Raw genomic sequence first — 22,153 nt, 5'->3', positions numbered from 1 at the left:
GGTCTCTGAAGAAAACTGCCCATGGGATGAAGCTTCTAATTAGCTAAACTACTATTCAACAGAGGCATGATAAGTTTTCTTCCAAGATGATTCTGTTTCAAAATTATTTCTTTTTTTTTTTTTTTTTTTCTGGATATGAGGTGTGACGTTGTTTGAAAAACTGCCCTGAGTTCCAGCTCTCTGAAAGAGTAAATATTTCAAAAGTAAAGGCTGGGGGAGGGAGAGGAGAAGGAAGTACATGTGTTAGCTTAGGAGTGGAATGGGGAAGTATAAATCTGACCAAAGAAGACAGGACTCCAGTGATGAATGCTTTTAGGTGTTGACTGCTTTTAATAAGAAAGGTGGGATCTGGTGTGTGTGTGTGTGTGTGTGTGTGTGTGTGTGTGTGTGTGTGTGTATGTTTATGTGATTGGCATATGCAGACACATGGATAATCACAGTGGTTGCTGCCTTGTGCCTATCCAATAGTAGGCTCTACAAGACACACCAACATAACTATGAGGAATTGAGTCTTTTTATCTTGTTGACTAGTCTGTAATTTACTCTGAGCTGAATAGTGGAAGGTAGGGTTAAGAGGACAGAGTTCGCACTCTAATGTTAGTATTAAGATGCAATAAAACCGAAGGAAACTATATGAACTAGTCCCTGTTTTCAGGCAAGTGATGATGGCATTTAACACTACACTTGATCTTGACCAAATGACCAAGAATTGACAGGTGAGCATATTTGAATACACAGATTGATGTCTGTTTACATTCTTAAATTATCTGTGAGTCTAGGTTCCATAATCTCTGGCTATTACATTTTTGCCTCCCAGGAAGATAGTTCAAATCTTGATACACATCTGGATGTGCTTCTTATCAATCAGGTCCTGAAAGCAGTAGGTGCTTAGGGACAAGTGTAAGTATATTTATGGCCGTGTTTGGCATATCTGTGGGTCAGCCAGATGGCTTGAGCAGTCTGGTCAGTCATGTGGGTGCCCCCTTCATGAAAATGTGCAAGTGACAGCCTTGCACTTTGAGATTTTGCCTAGGGTGTTCAAAGGACAGATCTGTAATTTTCAGTGAACAAGTTGTGTGTTGAATACATAAAATAACCTAAAAGATCTTTCACCTGAGAGCAGTTAGCACCAAATTGTTAGAGGTGTTCCTGAAGAAGTTAGGTGATCATCTCTCAAGGTTGTTGTCACAGATTGGAAAGTATGAGGTTGTTGAACCTCTGTTAGCTATGTCTGAAATTATGTGTAACTGTCTAAAGAAGATGAAGACACAAAAGGGGAATGTGGATTCCCAATAGGTAGTTGTATTTGTGGTAAATATATATAAATTTAAAAAGGGAGGGAAAATTGTAAAATTCTTAAAGACAAAAAGGTTTTCTGATTAATTCTGGGAGTGAGGTATTTAGGAAATGTGCGTACGGATGCTAATTTCAGCTTTCAGCTAAAGGAATGATGAGTACACCTTTCTGCTCAAACCCTGTCCAGCTTATGTGGGAACATTACAGCAGAATGACAGTGACAACCTGTGAGCTGTCCAGCTACTGAAAAGCTTTTGTAATATCTAGTTTAACTCAACATTCGGAGGAAGTGTAGACTTTGGAAAAGGATCAAACACATTGTCTTCTGGAATTGTTAGCTTTTTCTCTTGTAACTATGTGGCCAGGTTTCTAGTGGAGTCAAAGTCCTAGACTTTTTATGTGGCAAGAAGGACTATATGACCTTTGACCCCCACATACAAGTACCTTGCTGCTATGATTGGTATTTATGTTCTCTCCATGCTGTATGTGGAAGAAATTGTACTAAAGTGATGTCAGACCATTTTTTGTCAGATTGGTCCCCATTGGTGCTTTTGGTGTGTATATTAGAAGAGAAGTCACTGAATTGGATAAAGCAGAAAAAATATTTCTAACATTGCTCAGTAATTATCTCAGTTCTCAGCATACCTTAATTTCCTTCCTCTTTCAAGTTTCTTTAACTGTACATCTGCTCATTGTACCAATAATCATGTGACATGTCTTTCATTTCTGAATTCTTATTTTAATTTTTGAGATGTGGTTCTCATGTAGCTCAAGACAGCCTTGAATTTCCTGTGTAGCTAAGGATGGCCTTAAGCTCCTGATCCCTCTGCCTCCACCCACCAAGTACTGGGATTATGAATCTGTGCCACCACACCCAGCCTGCCTGTTTTTTCTGTTTCTATTATGCTTACACTCTATTTATCCTGTATAGCTTCAAGCTCTTTCAGGCTCAGGTGTTCTCCCCTGTAGTGCAGCACTCTGTGGTGATCTACACTGGAGTAGGTGGTCAACCAATATTGTCTGGATTCATTTAAAATTCCAGTCTTTACTCACAGAATCCTAGCATGGTAGAGCTAGAAAGGGCTATGGAGTCTATCTCCATCTTTTTGTGGCTAAGGAAATCAGACCCACAGAATTGAGCTACTTCAAGATCTGTTGAATGCTGATTTTTTGGCTATGGAATTATGAAGACATTCAAGTTATTATATTAAAGTTATGAATAACACAAAAAAATGCTAGAATCTCCCAAAGCTCATGCTCCTAAGAAACCAAGGATTATTTTGTAGAAAATTGACAGCATTCTGGCATGGCATTCTTGCAGGAGAACAGTGGCCTGTCTGTAAGTGAAGACTTAAAATGTAAGATGCTTTGTGAGTTCATGAAGGATCATTGCCTCTGTTGCCACTCCTAGGCCTGGATCCCAGGGTAAAAATTTCTGGGAGAAAAATTGAGCAGGGGATGCTCCTTACCTAGACACTCTGTGGTTGCTAATGGTGCAGTAAAAAATAATATCTGACATTATTTAAACTGGTTTAAGGAAACACAGAACTACAGAGACAAGCCACACTTTGACATGGTTGAAATCTACTGCCTATCCTTCACTGAAACTGAGAAGAGATAAAGGTGACTATCATGGTCTTTGACCAAGAATGTTCTTTTGGGAGTTGCTCTGTGAAGGTCAGTCTTACACTTTATGTAAGTTAGACTGCTCTGTACTTGGCTAACCAAATGGATGTTTTAGAATGGCTTGTGGCCTCTTTGATATAAGTCCACTACAGTTCTTAGTGAAACCTAACTTTTTTTCTTTTTTGAGACAAAGTCTCATGTAGCTCTGGTTAGTCTCAAATGCACTATGTAGCAGAGGATGACGCGGAACTCTTGATCCCCCCTTCTCTATTGCTTGAGTTGCTGGGATTTCAGGCATGTGATACCATGTTTAGTTTTATGTAGTACTGGGGATGGAACATTAGGCATCCTGAATGCTAGACAAGTACAGTAGCAACTGAGCCACATCTCTAGCTGTAAACTCAACTCTCGATAAACACTTTTATTTCCTTTAGTAATTCTTTATGGTCTATCATTAAAAATTTCTCTGTATGTTTTTAATCTCTCCACCATCTTTTGTAGTAATGGCTTACATACTGTCATTCTGCTTTTAAAATATTGTCTAACTTTTTAGACAAATGTTGTTCTTTCTCTCCAACCCAAGGGCTCATAAGTGTCCTCCTATTGAGCTGCCCTCCTACTTCCCCCAGAGGGTTACAGTCTTCTTTTTTTTTTTTTGAGATAAGAATCTTTATGTTGTTAATGGCTTTGAACCCATGGGAGCTTCCTACTTCAGCTTCACAATTATATGGGACTATAGGCAAGAATGAGAGTGAGTCTTTTTTTTTTTTTTTTTTTTTTTTTGGTATGTTTGGTTGTTTTAGAAAGAGTCTACTTAGGTGAGCCTAGTCTTCAACTTTCCAGGTAACCTACACTGGCCTTTAATCTGTGATCTGTCCCTGTGTCCTGGGATTATGGGCATGAACCAACTTGCCAGTTTCAAATGAAACTTATTAAGTGTGTAATTCTCTATTTTGGAAAAGGTGAGCACAAAGAACAAAGATGTTGCCAGCAAGGTGACATGCATTGAGGTGCTTACTGAGGGAGAGAAGAGACTCCTTCAAGACACCAGCGCTAGTATTGTTTAAGAATGAACAAAGGAGGCACCTTGTGTCTCTTGCCAAATCAGGAAGCTAGGTAATTCAGTGTAATTAGTAGGATGTCCCTGGAGTGGAGCAATGAGAAGGCAGGAGCCTTGTGATGCCAGTTAGATAAGGCTAGTTAATGGAAGATGTTGGAATACTGATCTGTGGACTTTGGATATATATATATATATTTGGCAGCAGGGAAATGTTCCAAGTTCTTAAGTAGGGGTATATTGTGACTGCAGTTTAAAAATTGTCATTACAACTAACATTTGACAGTTACTCAGTAGATTTACCTGGGTACAGATTATGTATCTTCTCTAAAAGAAGAATTTAATACCACCACAGAATAGGAGATGCCTGTTTGATTAATTTTTCTATATTTCTACTGAAGCAAGAGGGTTATGCATTTTACTCTGATTTGAGATAGCAGAATTTCTGGAGGTTAATTTTCAATTAAGTTTTTAGTGTTAAAGGATTTGTCCTCCTTTCAGCAGACTGTGAGTATATGTTCTGAGTGGTGGTTCTACATGGTAATTTTGCTCTAGAGATGGAGTCTTGTTTGTCTGTTTGGCTTGTCATCACAGACTACTATAGACTGCTTTCTCAAGAGAAATTTATGTCTTTCAATTCTATAGGCTAGAGAGCTTTAGGTCAAATAACTGGCAGAGTTAGGGTTTGGTGAAGACCTATTTCATGGCTTAGAGGGAGATCTTCTTGCAATCTTCTCATATCATAGAAAGGCAAGAGGACTCTTGTTAATATGAGTCATTAATCTCATTCATGAAGATCGAGACTTAGGTAATATAAACATTTACCAGGGCCTCCACCCGACCTGCAGATACTATTGAATTGGGGATTGGGATTTCAGCATGAATTTTGTGGAAACAGAAACATTCAACATATGCTAGGTAAGCAGCAAATAAGAAGACAACTATCCACCCATACCTGGGAGGAATTAAAATAAAGTGTTTTATTTTTATCTTGTTGGATGAAAGGGCATCATTAAGCCTGGATCCTTAGGCCCGTCTTGCTGTTAAAAGCACAGTTCTTTCTTAAATCCATCCCTAACAGCTGTTTTTGCAACAGTTTCAACAGCCACCAGCTCCCCAAGAGAGCTCTTTCCTGACCACTTACAGTCCAGAGAGTCTGAATCACCATTCTAACACTTGATTATTGGTCTCATCTTATGTTTAGCTGTTTCATATGTTAGTTATGTTTTCTCCAACACAATTAGCTCCTATTTTTCTTGTTCTTCAGTTGTTAGGCCAATAAATACTTGTTGGCTTATTGATTGTACTGATAAAAGAACAAACAAAACATTAAAAATGTAGGAAGAAAGCTATTAGGGACTTCGAGACAGAGTGTTAAAGTCTGTGAGGCAGAGCCCTAACATGGAATTTGGTCTCTTAACAACTCCACACATGTTTCTATTCTGAAATTTTTTTTCAAGTGAATTGAATTCTGTGCCCTTATTATCATTCCTCCAGTGAGCTAGCATGCTGGAGGTGGGGCATGATATGACGCATTAGCCTAGCCTGGCACTGCTGGATACTGCTAGTCAGTACCAGCATGTGGCTCATGGGAACATATGGGAGTCCAGTATTGTAGCCCACCTGTGGAGGCCTAATATCAGTCAAGGAGTCAGGAGATGGCATTTTAAAGTGATAATGCTCTTTCAGGTAACAGAAATGATTTCTTAGTAGGCACATGGTTTGTTTATAAAGTAAGAATGGGAACTCTGGAAAGAGGAAGGCCTCCTGGTACTCGGAAGACAAAGGAGAGTTCTGTTTCCATGAGTGTATGGATATCATTCTTCCAAGAAATGATATAGATGGAAAGTAGTAGGGAATTTGAAAAACAATTAGCTTATGTTTGTTAGCTGACAGATCTAAGCCTTTCTCTAGGAAAAATTAGTGAAGTTTGAGATTACCTTGACTGTGGATAATTACTACTGATTTTTTTGTGGAGCTTATTCCTGCCATAGATAGACTTCCAGCTTACCGCAGTTATGGAACTACAAGATAAGTTTAAAATGTTTGTGAAGTGGCAAATACAAACTATATTTCTAGTGGACAACATATTTTGATGGACATATGTATTTTAGAATGGTTAAAATGTCACTTCTTCACTGTAGTCACTATTATGTCAGGTAGATCTCTTGAATCTATTCTTCCTTATTGAAATTATGTGGCCTTTGACCAATGTATCCCCAGCTTCCCCACATTGAAGAAAAATTTATTTGACATTTGTTTCTCTGTGTTGCCTAGGGTGGTCTTGAGCTCATGAACACAAGTAATCTTCCTGGCTCAGCCTCTTGAGTAGCTGGTAATATAGGCATACACCACCATTCTTTGCTTAGGAGGCTATTTTTTGTTAAATTAATTAATTTATTTATATATTCACTTTACATCCTGGTTGTAGCCTCCTTCCTCCTCTCCTCCCATCCCTACCCTTCCTTTCCATCCCTTCTCCAGCCCCTCTCCCCTATTCCTCAGAAAATGGAATCCCTACCTAACCCTGCTCATCTAGTCACGTGAGGACCGGGTTCATCCTCTTCCCCTGTTGCCTGGTAAGGCAGTCCCAATAGGGAGGGATGATCAAAGAACAGGCAGCAGAGTCCATGCCAGAGAGAGCACACCACCTTCTCTTATTAGAAAACCCACATGAAGACCGAGCTGCCCATCAGCTACAGCTCCGTAGAGGACCTAGGTCCAGTCTATGCATGGTCCTTGGTTGGTGCTTCAAATTCCACAGGCCCCTATGAGCCCTGGTTAGTTGGCTCTGTTGGTCTTCTTGTGGAGCTCTTGTTTTTTCTAGAACTACAACCACACCACCCTGAACACACCCTGTCTTGTCTAATCTTGGAAGGAGGCTGTTTTTATTTAAATGTGTTTATTTAGAAGAGAGACACTATCATAGGTTGGAGTTCACAATATACTTAGTTGCTAGTTTTTGATGTTTCCTTTTATTTGGAGTAAAAAGGCCTGCTGGTCCTCCATCTGCCTTTCTAACCACGCCCACTCACTAGGGACAACTGCCTGCCAGTAGCCTCATCTCTGGAAGAGAATAATACAATGAGCCTGTTGTGTGCTTGTTGACATACAGAATGGATTGTTTTAGCAGGTGCAGAAGATAGTCTGTATGGAGACTGCAGAGACTTTTATCCTTGATGGTGTAGCATCATTCAAATCGAAGTCATCTTTTGTCTAGTCTACAGCTGATGTTGGAGTTGGACTTAGTTCAGCTTTGGTCCTTCTTTTCATGGGCCAGCAGTGTTCTGAATTTGTTTACTATCTTCATATCTTTCCTCTTAAATAAAAAGAAATGGGGTGAGTGAGATGGTCCAGTGATTAAAAGCTCTTGCTGTTCTTTAAGAGGACCTGGGTTTGTTTCCCAGGACCCATATAGTGGCTCACAAACACCTATAACTCCAGCTCCAGGAGATCCAACACCCTCTGCTGCTGACCTCTGAGGGTACCAAGCATGCACATGGTGCACATACCCACGTGTACACAAGACACTCATACACATAAAATAAAAATAAATAATCTTATAAAAGAACCTCCTTTTTGGTGTATAACCAGATATCTCTGCTGTTTTAAAGCTATAAGACTTCTTTTTCTTTAATCGCTGTTACACCACACACATACAACTTGTTCAGTCTCTTCAGTGCTACATAACCAATTAGAGGGCTCTTCCCTTGGGTGGGGACTATTTCTCCTGCTCTTAGCATTCCTTAGTTGCCTGTAGTTGTTTGTTTATGGGTGGGGCCCCATGAGATTTCCCTCTTCCGTGTTGATTGGAGAGTATACTAAAGGCAGCCTGTCCTGGAGACATTGCTTCTTTGTTTTGAAGATCCATCTTACAGATGATCAATGACTAGGAAGGTAGCTGTTTTCTGTAAGTGTAGGTGATTGCACTTGACTTGTTCATGAAACATGACTTTGTGATTCTCCTGTCTTCTTTGGATCTCTGGCAAGCAGTGGTGACATTTGTTTCTGAACTTACGCTTTGATTATGTGTGTTGCTGTGACAAGAGGAGTGGAAAGGAAAGTAGTCTACATACTAGTGATATGCATGATCCTTAAGTCACCCTGAGTGCTTTTGCCAGATCCTTCCATTCTTGACATGATTCCTCCATGCCTCTTGTCTTTTTTTAGGAGACGAAAAGGAATTGTTAAAAAGAAAACTCAAGACCACAGATTATATTTTATAATGAACAGGCCCCTGAAATCATTTTGAAGGTTCAATACATATGTTCACTTCCATGACAAATTCTGCATGACCTAATATAACAGTGAGTTCACACACACACACACACACATGCATACCCCCCCTCCAACATTCTGTGTACTTACATTGTGGAGGGGAGGCAGGGGAACAACTCATGGGAGTTGTGCTACATCTGGAGCAAACATACAGCCTGCTGTTAAACATTTGTCCTAAATTGGCTGCAGCTCACTTACTTGCCATGCTGATGAAGTAAGCTTTTTCCCTAGCTCACTTCTTTGCTTTCCCTCCGCTCCTTGCTCATCTACTTATAGTCTGCCTCCAGTGATGATATCTGTTTTCAAGGAGAAATGTGCCTCTGGAGGAGATGGATAAAAATAGGTCAGTGATAATGCTCATCATTTGGTTTGATAGTCAGTTCAGATCAACAAGTATTTATTGATAGCTTCTTTGTTCTCTTACTTGAATGGAGGTCTAGCAAATATAAAATCAGATGCTAATGTTAATAGAGGTCATTTATTTAGTGTCTATGATGCATCAAATATTCTTCTAAGCACTTTTTATACTTGTCCACACAGTGACCCCATGAAATACTATTACTATCCCCATTTTACAGATGGGGAGACTGATCAGCTATCACCCAACTGGGAGTTGGTAGAACCAGAATTTGAACCCAGGGTCCTATGAGACAAGTCTGTTGTTTTTAGGAAGTAAAGTTGAGGAAGGTGAAATCAACATACTGATAAAGAGCTAGGAATGCTGCTTCCCATAGGCCTTTTGTAGGAGGTAAGACTTCTTTAAGACCCAAATTCTTCATCTATCAATAAATATAAGAGATACTACCTTGTAGCTCTGGTGTGAGAATTGTGTGAAAAAAAAAAAAAACGTGTTTAAAGTAGTTAGCACAGTACCTGGTATATGGTGAATTGTGATTGCCATGATGACAGTGATGTTTCTGGAACCTGAAAGATAAGTCCATTTGGGATATGGAGAGGAAAAGATGCATTATGAAGAAAGACAGAAATAGACATGGTGTTGGGAAGTGGTGTTAAGAAGGTTTTTTTATCCCATTGCTGATGGGCATTTATTACCCACTAGCAGAACTATTTAAGGAGACAAAAGATGTTACAGAGTCAATCAGCAGCCTGGAAACTTTTCACTGGTCTTAAAGCATGCTGAGATACCCTCTGGGTGCCACTGTGAGCCTGCTTCGTGATTGCTGCTATTTTGTCTCCTCCTCATCAAGCTCAGTCCTAAAGCCAGATGAGTGGATATGAAAAGCTCTGTACATTTCCAGAACAAAAGTGCTCTAGGGTGCTTACATGTCCAGGCTCTTTTACCTCTTGGCCCCAAGCCAGTGCCAGCCTTTCCTGAGGCAGACAAAGTGCTCCTAGAGGCCTGATAGGAGGCATGAGTTATAAGAGGCATGAATTGCCTTAGGTGTAAGGCAGTTCCCTTGAGATTGTTTTTGTATGCCATAGGTGACCTCAATCAATTAAATACACACCGTGTGTTCAGAATCACATCTTAAGTGTTTGGAATATTTAGAGAAAGTAAATAACATAGTATTTGTGGTGGAGATCTTTTGTTCTTGTTGTAGAGACAAGATCAACCCAGTTGCTATATATGTATACATATTTTAAATGTTGAACTGCCTCCTTCCTTCAGGTGTCGCTACCTGGCTGTTCAGCTGTCTCCTGCCATTCCTGTGTTTGCTGCCATGCTCTTTCTTTTCTCTATGGCCACACTGTTGAGGACCAGTTTCAGTGACCCTGGAGTGATTCCCCGAGCACTACCAGATGAAGCAGCTTTCATAGAAATGGAAATAGGTGAGTCTTGGTATTTGTTGCAAGTTGTAATACATTGTGGAGGAGAGTGGAGTCAACTGTAGCAGTTGCCGATTCAGACTGCTATTCTAGCCTTTTCTCTCTGAGATCCCAAGTAACCACCTATGAATTCAGTAACACAGGTCCAGCAAGCCTGTAAAGCCACATGCTTTCTTTTCCCACATGTTGGGTTGCATTAAAGAAAGAGTTTGTTACCGAGGTCTGGCTGAATTGCTGTCAACAGTGTGCCTTTTCCATTTTGGGGGAGGCATCACACATCTGTTTGTTGAGGGAAGCTGTTGAACTGTCTCTCCATAAAATGTTCTTTTTTTTTGCGTATACATACAACTTTGGATATAATTTCAGAATTTCATAGATCTTCTGAAGTGCATTCATGGGTCCCTGACCAAGAATTCCCACTTTAGGGGGTCACACAAAGTGAAGAAGGGTAATCATGCTACCAGGTGCCACTCAGAGGAGTAAAGCAACTAATTTCAGGCTCAGAGCTAGACAGTCTGTAACACTGAGACTGAAATGTAACCCTACCAGGAGCCACAATGGCTTAATGAATTTAAAGAGAATATCCAGGGCTAGAAAGGGAATATCCTGGGAGTTCCCACTGTGAAAAAGGCAATAATGCCATTACTATGAGCAAGTGTGAACGCACTAGCTCAGCAGTAGTGGCTATGTTAAGTATTTTTTGACTTTGTTTGACAGTAGCTTGAGTCCACATAAAAACAAAAGAAAAAAAAAAAGGTTAACCAGGACTTGTTTTGTCACCTCCTCACCCCTGAGTTCTGGGGATTGAGCCCAGTCCCCTGGGCATACCAGGCACGTGCTCTAGTACTGAGCTGTATGACAAGCTCTGTGACCCAGAACTTGTGATGCTGAATATCTGTGTTAGTAGAGTGCCAGTCTGTGGCTAGCCTTTAGTTCTTTAATGTTTCTCTGAAGGCTGCCATGCTTTTGTGTTTCTTTATTTGAACTGTTTCCCCCTAATTTCATAATATATATATTAAAAACTCTGTTTTAGGTTAGAGAAGGAGAAATTGATCTGCACATGTCTGAGCTAGAACTACATGGGGTGAGGTGAGGATGAAAATAGTAAGTGTAAAGTAGAGGTATGGTATGGTGCCATAGGCAGAGTCCACACGTGAATGAGACAGTGGTCTAGGAAACAGTAATCCAGCTAGAGAAAAAAATAGTACCAGAAATTCCCCCTCTGTTTTACCCTTAGTACCTCCTGCTTTACCCCCATGTCTCCCCTGGATTCTGCCATGAATCCAGGTCTGTGCTCCAGACGGCATATGTAAAGAAATATTAAAGTGGCATGTTGGTACTTACATCATCATTTTATGAATAGCTAGCCTCATCTTCTTAGTGCTTGCAGAACACTGATATTGTTTGATTTCACAGCATCTACCCCACTCTGCAAGAAAGGAAAAATATTCTATATGACAGATATTTTTAAAATTAAAGTGAATTGAAAACTGTTCTGTTTTTGGAATTATAGTTTGTGGCAAAGGTTCAATGAGCCTGACACTCTTATATGCTGGAGATGGATAGGCATTCGAATTCAGTCTGTCTGTGAAGCAGTTTGGCAATAAGCAAAGTGGCTTTAAGGATTCATAACCTTTGTCGTAGCGATTAAGGGCTCCTTAAGAGTTCAGTTAAGGGAAATATCAGATATTTAAAATAACCTGCCATAAAAATGTTTTAGTGTGTTTTTGTTTATTTTTCTCTTTATATTTTAAAATACAGCTTTTAAAATATAAGTTACCTCCTTAAAAGAATTTATTTTAAAATTATTGTAATCTATCTATCTATCTATCTATCTATCTATCTATCTATCTATCTAGGAGTAGAAATTGCATGTATCATGGTCTGTATGTGTATGTGTAGGTTAGAAGACAACATTTAGGAGTCAGTTCTGTCTTTTCACTAGTGACCAAAGTCAGATCATTAGGCTTGGTGGCAAATGCCTTAGCCTGCTGAATTGTCTTATTATCTCCTACTCTTTTTTGGTTTTGAAACTTTTTTCTTTTCTTTGTTTTTCTTTCTTTTTTTTTTTTTGTTTTCTTTTGTTTTGTTTTTTCGAGACAAGGTTTCTCTGTGTACCCTTGGCTCTCCTGGATTCGCTTTATAGACCAAGCTGACTTCCAATTCACAGAGATCTGCCTGCCTCTGCCTCCCAGAGTGCTGGGACTAAAGGTGTGTGCCACCACACTGGCTGAAACAATTTTTTAAAGATGTATTTCTTTTTATTGTATGTATATCAGTGTTTTGTCTGCATGCATGTAAATGTACTGTGTGCATTCAGTGCCCATGGAAGCAGAAGAGGACATTGGATCCCTAGAACTGGAGTTTCAAACAGTTGTGAGGGCTGGAGAGATGGCTCAGAGGTTAAGAGCACTGGCTGCTCTTCCAGAGGTCGTGAGTTCAATTCCCAGCAACCACATGGTAGCTCACAACCATCTATACTGAAATCTGGTGCCTTCTTCTGGCAGGCAGGTGTATATGCAAACACAATATTGTATACATAATAAGTAAATAAATTTTAAAAAAGGGTGTTAAAAAAAAAGAAAACAGTTGTGAGCTGCCATATTGGTGCTGGGTACTCTGTAAGAGCAGCAAATGTTCTTAACTAAAAAGCCATCTCTCTAGGCCCTTGAAATATTATTTTAATTGATATATTAATTCTCTACAGCACTAGGTTTCACAGGGATACTTTCATATTAGTATATCATGTAATTTGAGCATGTCTTTTCCCTTTATACTTTGTTTTTTGTTTGTTGTTAAGACAAGGTCTCATGTAGCCAAGGCTTAGTCCTCAAATTCCTGATCCTACTGCTCATAGCTCCTAAATGCTTTGAGAGCAGACATGTGCTGCCATGCTGGCACTTTTCACTATTGAGAAGGACACTATTAAAATACTCTTGTATAACCATGCTTTGTAATTCTCTTTGAATTTTGCTAGCAGAATTACTAGGTTGCGGAGCATATACATTAAAAAAAATGGTAGCTTCTAATGTGTTGTTCACTGATAAGATAAATTTCACCTTTTGTGTATAATGTATATTTATCTGCTTTTTAATATTTCTTAATTATAGTAGGAAGAAATAGTGCTTTTGGGTTTTAATTTTTTTTTTTATATAGGTTCTCATGTGTAGCCTTGGTTGGCCTGGAACTTGTTATATATACCAGATTGGCCTGGGACTCATAGAGATCTGCTTGCCTCTGCCTCCTGAATGCTGGGCGTAATGAAAGGTATGTGACCAACACGATAGACTATGTATTACTTAATTTTTTATTTTATTTCTTATTTATTTATTTATTTATTGATTCTTGAGGCAGGGTTTTCTGTGCAGCTGTGGCCGTCATGGACTTGCTTTGTAGACCAGGCTGGCCTCAAACTCACAGAAATTCACTTACCTCTGCCTCTTGAGTGTTGGGATTAAAGACATGCACCATCACTGCCTGGCTCTATGTTTTAATTTAATTTATCTGATTATTAGTCAAGTTAGATGCTCTCATTTCAGATTCTTACCATTTTTATTTTGAAGTTTTTTTCTTTGTAATCAACCTGTCCCCAAACCCAACACTGCTGAAGAAACACCTTGTCACATCACAGAATGATATGGCGTTCAGTAGACATGTGGGGCATGCTGTGTAATGTTGAGAGTCTACTCTAGAAGCACTTGTCTGGAAAAGAGGAGCACTTTATGGCCTCTATAACTTTGGAGAGGTGATGAGACTTTGGACTCAAACAAAGGATAGCACTGAATTAGAGTTCTTTTACTGACTTACAGAAGCCACCAATGGTGCGGTGCCACAGGGCCAGCGACCACCTCCTCGTATTAAGAATTTCCAGATAAACAACCAGATTGTGAAACTGAAATACTGTTATACATGCAAGATCTTCCGCCCTCCCAGGGCCTCCCATTGTAGCATCTGTGACAACTGTGTGGGTGAGTAAAACCAAAGAGATGGTGACTGAGAGATAGGCTTAGTTGAACAAGGGGTCTGAGAGGTCCTGAGTGGCCAGTACTTCTTGGGATAATTCATTGGGAATGAGAAGATAGAGTCAGAGGAGAAACAGATAGATTTAGATAGAAAAATAATCTCCTGCACAACAGAAGAGTAATTGTACGTATGGAGATATGGTCTAAAAAATGTCTTTGATAAGTGAGGAATAATACCTGTTTGGGAAATCTAAAGTTTCCTCTAGTGGATCCATGTCAGGTGTGGTCTGGTTTACAAAGGAGGAGAATACCACCATCCACTAGAGGGCAGTATTGAGGAATACCTATGGCAGAGGTGACCTTTGTGTTCCCACTATGTACTAAGCACTGTGCCAATTGCTTTTCCTGGCTCTCATTTAAGGCCCATAACAATCCCTAGAAACAAGGATCACCCACATTTTACAGATGATATCAGCGAAGTGCCTTTATGTGAGTTTGTGTGATTGACATGAGATGGATGATGCTTGACCAGGTATGATGTCCAAGCCTTCATCTTTTTTATTTGTAAAATGTCTTTGTTCCTACTACATGTGTATAGGTGTGCAGAAGACAAGGTCTGTGGTGCCATGTGCATATATGTGGCTTAGTTATACATACTTCCCACTTTGTGCTGAACTCTTGAGAAGATCATACACAGACAATAAAGCTGTTCATTCATTAGGTATACATGTGATACTGCTGCTATGAATGATGCAATTCGAACATGTCGCCTGCTGTGTACCATGTCTGAGAACCTTGCTTTCTTCCTATTAGCCTGTTTTTCTGGCAAAGTTTGGTGAGATCTATATTCCTTTGTATGGTCCAAACTGATATATGGGTTAGATTTTATGAATCAAAATTAATTTAAAATGGACTATGAAATAATATTTAAATAAGATCTGATGGGAAGGTTTCATGAAGAATTCCCTCTCCTTATTAATATTCTTAAATATAAAGAACTCGTACAAGGGGTTGGAGAGATAGCTCAGTGGTTAATAACTCTGGCTACTCTTCCAGAGAACCTGGGTTTGATTCCCAGCACCCACATGATGTCATCTGTAACTTGAGTTCCAGGTGATCTGACACCCTCTTCTGGCTTCTGTGGGTACTAGGCATGGATGTGGTGCAGACGTGCATGCAGACAAACCCATACACATAAGAAAAAAATTGTATAAGTTGGTTTTTTTGGGGGTAGACAATGTCTCTCTATGAATCCCTAGCTGCCTTGAAACTTTCTATGTAGATCAGGCTGCCCCAGAAATCACAAAGGTCTGCATGTCTCTGCCTCCCAGGTGCTGAGATTAAAGGCATATGCTACTATACCTGCTTCCAAATTAATTTCTTTTTCAAGACAGGGTTTTTCTGTGCAGCCTTGGCTGTCCTGGACTCACTTTATAGACCAGGCTGTCCTTGAACTCACAGAGATCCATCTGCTTCTGCTTCCCTGAGTGCTGGGATTATAGGCGTGCACCACTGCTCCTAGCTCTACAAGCTGATTTTTTTAAAAAAAGAGCTAATGCTCTGTGAGAAATATCGACAGTTCATAAAACAGGAAATGTACTTATCTAACTGACATGAAAATATTGTCCACACCTACTAATAATCAGAGAGATAAATATTAAAACTGCATGTTTTTAAAAACATATTTAGTTTTTTATGATTAGTGCTGCCTGCATGTGCATGGGTATGGGGGTTCTTTATTATCTGGCAACCATACTCCTAAGGAAAAAACATCTCCCTATCCTTCAGCAGCCATCAATTGCTGTTAGCTCCTTACCTAAAGATGGGACATTGTTAGTCACTCCTCCATCATGGTGGAATAATAATACAGTAGTAATAATTAATAATAATACTAAGTTGGCTTTTTCGAGACAGTGTTTCTTTATGTAGTCTTGGCTGTTCTGGAACTCGTTATGGAGACCTGGCTGGCTTTGCCTGCCACCTCCCCAGTGCTAGGATTAAAGGCACGTGTCACCACCACCTGACCATGCTCGAATTATTAACTGGCTTGATGTTGTGCTGGTAACTGTAGTCACTGTGAGTTCATGAGTACAATGGTCCTGTCATGATTTAAAAACAGCGTCCCAAATCCTCTGCCTGTTGCACTTTTTCCTATCCCTCTTCCATGGTGTTCTCTGAGCCTTAGTGGGGTCAATAAGATCTATCATTTAGTACTGAGCACACAACAGTCATTTATTCTCATGACCTTGTCCAGTTGTAAGTGTCTCCATTGACTTCTGCCACTGGGGGTGGGGTGGGGAAAGGCTTCTATACCCAAACTGAGAGCAGCATTAAAAATATCCTAAAAACATAGATCTGTATAAATTTACATTTTTCTCAATATTTTTATATGGCAAGTTTGCTTAAAATGAGACTATATCTACAAATCTGAATCTAGATGTGATGCTAACCACTTGAGCATGGCAGTTTTCTTTATACATTTCTTCTTTTGGAAAAAACAAAAAACAACATATATTGAAACCTTCTAACAAGGAGATATACTACTCCTTTTGTTCCCAACATAACATTTTTTTTATTATTATTTGGGAATTTCTCAGACTGCACCCCAATCACGCCTTACTCCTCAAAAACAAAAGAAAACCCCCAAGTCCAAATTGTGTTGCCCATATACTCAGTGGAGCATGGTCAAACTCCCAGTGGCTAGCCCCTTAAAGAAAATTGAGTCTTTCCTCACCCCAACCGCTGCCAGAAGCCATCAACTGTGAAGAGCTAACTTTAGCATCTTTACTCTTACAGTCTTACTTTTGATTAGTAGACAGCTCACTATTCCTCAAGCATTTCTTCCCTCAGGTGTTTGTGTATGTGTATTCATGTGTGTGTAGTTGCCCATTCATGTGTGTAAGCCAGAGGACAATTTTGTTGTCCTCCTTTTTTTTAGAGACAGGGTCTCTTACTGGGATCTGTGCCTTAACAAATAAAGCTATCCTGCCTGGCCATTAAGCCATAGGGATACCCTTATCTCTAACCTCTCTAGTGCTGGAATTATAAATATGTGCTATTGTGACTCATATTGTTTACATGAGTTTGGTGTGTGTGTGTGTGTGTGTCTGTGTGTGTGTGTTTAACTCAGGTCCTCACACTTGCACTGCAAACACTTCAATGATTGAGCTATCTCTCCAACTCGCTTTATTTTTTTTTTATCGTACTTCCATGGGTATTTTGTCTGAATGTGTTTCTGTGGAGCACTTGTGTACCTGGTGGTCCTAGGCCAGAAGAGGGTATTGGATCCCCTAGAACTGGAGTTCCAGGTACTTGTGAGCAGTTATGTAGGTCTAGGATTTGAACTCTGGTTCTCTGGGAACAGCAACAGGTGCTCTTAACCACTGAGCTATCTCTCCAGCCCTCAACCTCTTTTTCAAAAAAGCCGATTCAAATAATATATGCTTCTATTAGAAAATATGGGTGGTATAAAATATATATATAACCCAATTTTAAACTCATACTCTATTTTGCCACATTTTGTTCTAATCCTTTCATTTGTAAAAGGGGACATTACATAATATAAGAGTATTTTTAAATTTCTGAATTAAATTTTTGTGGTACTGGGAGTTGAACAACGTCCTCACACATTCTAGGCAAGCACTTTATCACAGGCTACATCTTCTGCCTTTAATTTTTTTGCTTGTTTTTTAAATTTTTTTTCAAGATAAGGTTTCCTTGTGTAGCTTTGGCTGTCCTGGACTTGCTTTGTATACCAGGCTGACCTCAAACTCACAAAGATTTGCTTGCTTTTGCCTCCCGAGTGCTGGGATTACAGGCGTAAGCCACGGCACCCAGCTGCCTTTAAGTTTTTGTAGTTACTGTACAAATAACAGGCTTCATTATGACATTTTCATCCATATGTGCCATCATACTTTGTTCATATTGGCTAACAACCGTTGTTCCTTTCTTTTGTTTCCCCATTACTTCCCTCTCTGCTTTCATCTCTTTTTCTCTTTCTCTCTCTCTTACACACACACACACACACACACACACACACACACAAATCTTGATTCTACATATGAGAGAAAACATGTAGCATTTGCCTGAGCCTGGCTTATTTATTTAGCAAGCCTGGCTTATTTATTTAGCGTAATCATCTCTAGTTCTGTCCATTTTCCTGAAAATGAATTAAATGCATTCTCCTTTACAGTTGAATAAAACTTGATTTTTATATATAGAGCATACTTAGTCATTGTTGATGAGCGTCTAGTCCAGTTCCATTATTCTGGCCATTGTGAGTACTGCAGCAGAAAACACTCATGTACAAGTATCTCTGTGGAGGATGTACTAGATTCCTTTGGGTATATACCCAGTGGTAGAGCTGAATATTATGCCAGTTTTATTTTTAGTTTTCTGAGGAATCTCTACACTGATTTATGGCTGCTCCACAGATAAGAGGGTTTGTTTTATTTTTTGAGTATGTGTGTGGACATGTTTGTGTGTGAGTGAGTGTGTATGATATGTGCTGGTGTGCTTATGTGCCACAGAATATATAGAGGCCAGAGTACAATTTACATATGTGGTTCTCTCCTTCTACCTATAAGTCAGTCTCACGGATTCAGCTGAGGTCATCTGGTTTGTGCATCAAATGCTTTTATCGTCTGAACCATCTTGATGATCCCTCTCCACCTTATTTTCTTTTTTGAGACAGGGTCTGTCTTTGAACTTGGAGAACATAAATTCTTCTTGACTCATTTGCCAAGGGCATCATGGGATTTTCCTATCTCTGCTCCTAGGATTACAAGCATGTGCCACCATGCCTAATGTTTTGTTTTTTTTTTTCTTTTAGTCTTGTTTATTGTATTTTATGTATATGAGTTTTTTTTTCCTGCATGTATGTGCACCATGCAGGCTTGGTGCTCATGAAGTCAGTAGAAGGCATTGGGTCCCCTTAGAACTGGAGTTAAAGATGGTTGTGAGCCATCATGTGGGTTATAGGAACTGAAACCAGGTTTTCTGCAAGAACAATAAGTGCTGTTATAAACAGAACCTTCTCTCCAGCCCATGTCTAGTGTTTTATGTGAGTGCCAGGGATGCTTATGTGCCAAGAACTTTACAAACTGACCCATCCCCTCAGCTTGACAAGAGGTTTTCTTTTTAAGATTTATTTATTTTATGTGTTCCTGCCTGCCTGTCTGCATGCTTGTATATACACCATGTGCATACCTTGTGCCTGCAGAGGTCATAAGAGGGTGTCAGTCTCCTGGAACTGAAGTGATTGATGATCGTGAGCTACCATGTTGGTGTTGGGAATCAAACCTGGATCCTATATAAGAGCAAAAGTTGCTCTTAATCATAACTGAGCCATCTCTGCAGATCCTGATAAGAGTTTCTAATCTTGCTTTTGTCTATTTTTGTTAGATTTCATTTTATTTTGTTTTAGACAGCTTCACTGTGTAGCCCTGTCTGGCCTGGAGCTCACTGCATAGGACATCCACCTGTCTGCCTCTCAAGTGCTGAGCTCCTATTCTATATCTTTAACATTACTTTAGTGGCTGCATAATCAATTATAAGACTATATTTTAGTTTATTTAGTCAGTCTCCTGTCATCAGATGCTATTCTCTATTATTATTATTATTATGAAATAAAAATTATTGAGCTCAGCTTGATTTAGTGGCATATACTTGGGAGATTAATGCAGAAAAATTGTGTGTTCAAAGCCTGCTTAGGCAACATTGCAAGACCCCTTTTCAAAAACATATTTATCTTAAGAATGTGGAGAAGGGTGGGCATGGCGGTGTATGCCTTTAGTCTCAGCACTAGACTAAAGGCAAAGACAAGCAGATCTCTGAGTTCAAGGCCAACCTGGTGTACAGAGTGAGTTCCAGGACAGCCAAGGCTACACAGAGAAACCTTATCTTGAACCCCCCCCAAAAAAAAAAAAGAATGTGGAGCAGGTAGAACCTCTTTACATTACTAGTAGGAATGTAAAATTATGTATCCAATATGAAAATAGTTAAATAGCTCCTCAAAACTTTAATGTGGCATTACTGTATGATCTAGCAAGTGAACTTTTGACTATAAACCTGGTCATTTGCTTGGGTTATGATAAGAAAATACTATAGACTGGATTGTTTAATCTGTTGAATATACACATTTCACAGTTCTGGAGACTGGGAAATCCAAGATCAAGGTGACAAAAGCATTTCTGAGAAGGCCTCTTTCTTTTGCTTGCAGATGGCTTCTTTTTTGCTGTGTTCTCACACTGTTTTTCTTTTTTTCTTCTGTGCTCATACATTTTTAGTGTTTTATCCTTTTCTTAGGAGGACAGAAATACTACTGAATGAAGGCCCCACCCTATGGCTATGAAGTGAGATGCTGTCTTCAAAAGCAAAATCAAAAGAAAACACCCTTAATACGTGTTAACACCTTTAACACCCTTTGGCAATTTTCTTGAGGAAGCATATTTTTTTTATTGATTTGGAAAGATTTCATAAAATAAGGCATATATATGATTGTTTTTTCTCTCTAATTTTTCTTCTATTATTGAGGGAGAGAAAGAAATAGAGAGAAGAGAAGAGAAGAGAGAGAGAGAGAGAGAGAGAGAGAGAGAGAGAGAGAGAGAGAAGAGAATGCTTTGTGTGTGTGTTTGATGTGGGTGGGGCCTTGTGCCTTGCTGTGTTTGTAGAGTTCAGAGGACAACTTTGTGGATTGATTCAATCCTACCTTTACTAGTGTAAAGTTGGCTCTGGGGAGCCAATGCAAGTTACCAGGCTTGCAAAGTGACTGCCTTTTGCCATTGAGCCACCTCAATGCCTCTCTAGCATTTTAATGTATGGGAAGTCATTTTTTTTTAAAGTCAGAGACATTTTTGGGTAGTGGTTTATGAGACAGAGTTTCTCTGTTTAGTCCCAGCTGTCCTGGAGCTTGCTATATAGAGCAGACTGGCCTTAAACTCACAGACATGTTCCTGTCTCTGCCTCCAGAGTAAAATGGGTTTTTCCTCTATGTTTTCTTGCATTACTTATATGTGTGGAAAGTCCTGTATCTGTTCTTTGTTATTATTTTGTGATTTAAATTTGTTTTAAAAAAATCTATAACAGGGCTGGAGAGATGGCTCAGAGGTTAAGAGACTGGCTGCTCTCTCAGAGGTCCTGAGTTCAATTCCCAGCAACCACATGGTAGCTCACAACCATCTAGATCTGATGCCCTCTTCTGGCACACAGGTATACATGCAGACAAAACATTGCATGCATAATAAATAAATAAATAAATACATACATACATACATAAATAGATAGATATTTTAAAAATCCTCTTTGCCTTTCTGAATGGAGATTGAGCATCTTAGCCAGAGTCCTCCCTCCTGATTAGCTTCCTTAGTTGTATAGATTTTAGTATGTTTATCCTATATTATATACCGAATATCCACTTATGAGTGAGTATATACCCTGTTTGTCTTTCTGCTTCTGAGATATCTCACTCAGGATGATCTTTTCCAGTTCCCACCATTTACCTGCAAATTTCATGATTTCCTTGTCATTTTTTTTTTTATCACTGAGTAATATTCCATTGTATAGATGTACCACAATTTCTGCATCCATTCCTCAACTAAGGGGCACCTGGGCTGTTTCCAGCTTCTGACTATTACAAATAAAGCTGCTACAAACATTGTTGAGCAGATGTCCTCATTGTATACTTGAGCCTCTTTTTGATATATGCCTAGGAGTGGACATCGGAGAAGGGAGAAAACAGGGAACAGGACAGGAGCCTACCACAGAGGGCCTCTGAAAGGCTCTACCCTGCAGGGTATCAAGGCAGATGCTGAGACTCATAGACAAACTTTAGGCAGAGTGCAGGGAATCTTATGAAAGAAGTGGGAGATAGTCAGACCTGGAAAGGACAGGAGCTCCACAAGGAGAGCAACAGATTAAAAAAGTCTTTTCTGAAACTGATAATCCAGCCAGGGACCATTCATGGATACGGCCTGGAACCCCCCGCACAGAGGTAGCCTATGGCAGTTCAGTGTCCATGTGGCCTCCATAATAATGGGGACAGGGACTGTCTCTGACATGAACTGATTGGCCTGCTCTTTGATCACCTCCTCCTGAGGGGGGAGCAGCTTTACCAGGCCACAGAAGATGACATTGCAGCCACTCCTGA

General features: G+C 39.6%; 1 protein-coding gene across 4 annotated transcripts in view; it reads left to right on the top strand.

Moving 5' to 3' along the window:
- Window positions 1-22,153, top strand: part of Zdhhc9 (zinc finger DHHC-type palmitoyltransferase 9) — a 37,694-nt gene that overhangs the window by 3,906 nt on the left and 11,635 nt on the right. For all 4 annotated transcript variants that reach the window (XM_060375540.1, XM_060375539.1, XM_060375537.1 and 1 more), the window contains 2 exons: window positions 9,888-10,048; window positions 13,855-14,013. In XM_060375540.1, coding sequence (XP_060231523.1) covers window positions 9,888-10,048; window positions 13,855-14,013 — 320 coding nt within the window. The remainder of the gene's footprint in view (window positions 1-9,887; window positions 10,049-13,854; window positions 14,014-22,153) is intronic.

The sequence above is a fragment of the Meriones unguiculatus genome, chromosome X, assembly GCF_030254825.1.
Source record: "Meriones unguiculatus strain TT.TT164.6M chromosome X, Bangor_MerUng_6.1, whole genome shotgun sequence".
NCBI lineage: Eukaryota > Metazoa > Chordata > Mammalia > Rodentia > Muridae > Meriones > Meriones unguiculatus.
The sequence above is the reverse complement of the archived record's forward strand: the minus strand, read 5'-3'. Positions and strand labels throughout refer to the sequence as shown.